Here is a 2,066-nt window from a genome sequence, read left to right on the forward strand (position 1 = left end):
CCCCTGATATTAGGTGGTTTCTGTAATACCGATTGTGAGAATATGGTATCCCGAGACTTTTTTTTTCTGAAGTAATCTTGTCCCCCTTTTGACCATCCGTGGTGGAGTCAGTAGACAGATGACCGTAAGGAGTCTGGCAGGAGAAGCCTCCACTGGTCCAGCATGTACACACGATGTCTCCCTTGCCTAAGCCAGAGGAGGACGTAGGTGCCATGGATCATTTAAATATCCAGCAGTTTGGAGAAATATATTTTCAATCATGAACTAGGAAAATGCTTTCTTCTTCTCCAACACTTTCCCCAGGGCATCTTTGATCTCTCTGTTCCTCAAACTGTAAATGAGAGGGTTCAGCACGGGGATCCCCAGCGAGTAGAACACAGACACCACCTTGTCTCTGCCGAGGGAGTAACTGGAGCTGGGCCGCAGGTACGTGGAGAGGGAGGTCCCAAACAGCAGGGTCACCCCCGTCAGGTGCGAGGCGCATGTGCTGAAGGCTTTCCTTCGGCCTTCCACCGAGCGGATCTTCAGGACAGCAGCCACTATGTAAGTGTAGGAGATGAGGAGGATGAGGAAAGATGTCCCCCCAGCAGTGACCACCACAAGGAAATTCACCACTTGACTGGGAAAGGTGTCAGAGCAAGAAAGGGCCAGGACTGGTGGCAGGTCACAGAAGAAGTGGTTGATGACATTGGAGCTGCAGAAGTGGAGCCGAAAGATGGAACTGGTCTGGATCAGGGCGCTCAGGAAGCCACCAACATATGCCCCGACCACCATGCGTGCACAGAGGCCTGGGGACATGATGGCAGGGTAGAGCAGGGGGCTGGAGACGGCTGCATACCGGTCATATGCCATAGCAGTTAGGAGGAAGCACTCAGTTAGACCCATGCCGACGAAGAAAAAAAACTGAGCAGCACAGCCCAAGAATGATATGGTCTTCTGCTCCTGGAAGAAGTCAGTGAGCATCTTGGGAGCCACTGCCGAAGAATAGCAGATGTCGATGAAGGACAAGTTGCTGAGGAAGAAGTACATGGGTGTGTGCAGATGAGGGTCAGCTCTGATCAAAAAGATGAGGACCAGGTTCCAGGCGAGTGTCACAAGATAGATGCTTAGGAAGGTCACAAAGAGGGGGGCCTGGAGTTCTGGATGGTCTGCAAACCCCAGGAGGATAAATGTGGTCACTGAGGAGCAGTTCCAGGCCTTAGTTGAGGACATATTTCCCCTGAACCACAAGGACAAGATGCAGACCTGGGATAATAATGATAATCCACATTGCAGGTGATCTCAACAAATAATTACAAAACATATGAGAAGGAGGGCAGAGTATTACAAAGGGTTACAACTTGATGCAAAGATTCTCTCAGAAGGCAGTTTTAGTCATTGTCTTACATATTTGCTTTTTTATTTGGTGTATTGTGATTGGTATGGGCTTACCATACCAGACTCCCTGTGATCCGCTCCTGCCTCCATATTTAGTAGCTCTTGGGTAAAGTATCCCATGTCACTAGGCTTCAATTTCCTCATCTTTAAAGCGAGTGACAGTACCTATTTCACATATTTGTTTTAAGAATTAAATAAGACAAAGTGAGTAAGATGACTGACACATAGTAAGTCCTCAGTGGGAGTTATCAAAAGTTTTTTTGTGTCCCAGATGAATCACATCATGCCCTGAAATACAACTATTCATTTAACTTGATTCATGTTTCAACATTGGAATGGTTGAAAATTGAATGTAAGGGACCAGGTTCAGCTCTGTAGCTGTAAAACAGTCAGACATTTAGAATGTTTTTAATCCAAAGGAATTGGCCGGCAATGTATAAGAATGCTCTTCATTGTCAAATAGTAGATCTGAATACACTAATGTAGTTCCACTTTCAAATTTGTCTTCAGTCTGAGCTCTCTAAGCTATTTAATTGTTAGGAATGTAGACTCTGCTTCTAGGAATTTACCCAAAGAAAACAAAATTTGAAGATATATGCACCCCATGTTTATCAGTGCATTATTTACAATAACCAAGATATGAAAGCAACCTAAGGGTCCATCAGTAGATGAATGGATAAAGAAGAGGT

The 2,066-nt window shown here is 45.5% G+C and overlaps 1 protein-coding gene across 1 annotated transcript; it reads right to left on the minus strand.

Moving 5' to 3' along the window:
- Window positions 1–264: 264 nt before the first annotated feature.
- Window positions 265–1,212, minus strand: LOC118909765 (olfactory receptor 5A1-like). Its single transcript, XM_036880508.2, has one exon. It carries the CDS (start codon window positions 1,210–1,212, stop codon window positions 265–267), a length of 948 nt encoding a protein of 315 aa, XP_036736403.2.
- Window positions 1,213–2,066: the final 854 nt, after the last annotated feature.

Source organism: Manis pentadactyla, chromosome 9, assembly GCF_030020395.1.
Source record: "Manis pentadactyla isolate mManPen7 chromosome 9, mManPen7.hap1, whole genome shotgun sequence".
Taxonomy (NCBI): domain Eukaryota; kingdom Metazoa; phylum Chordata; class Mammalia; order Pholidota; family Manidae; genus Manis; species Manis pentadactyla.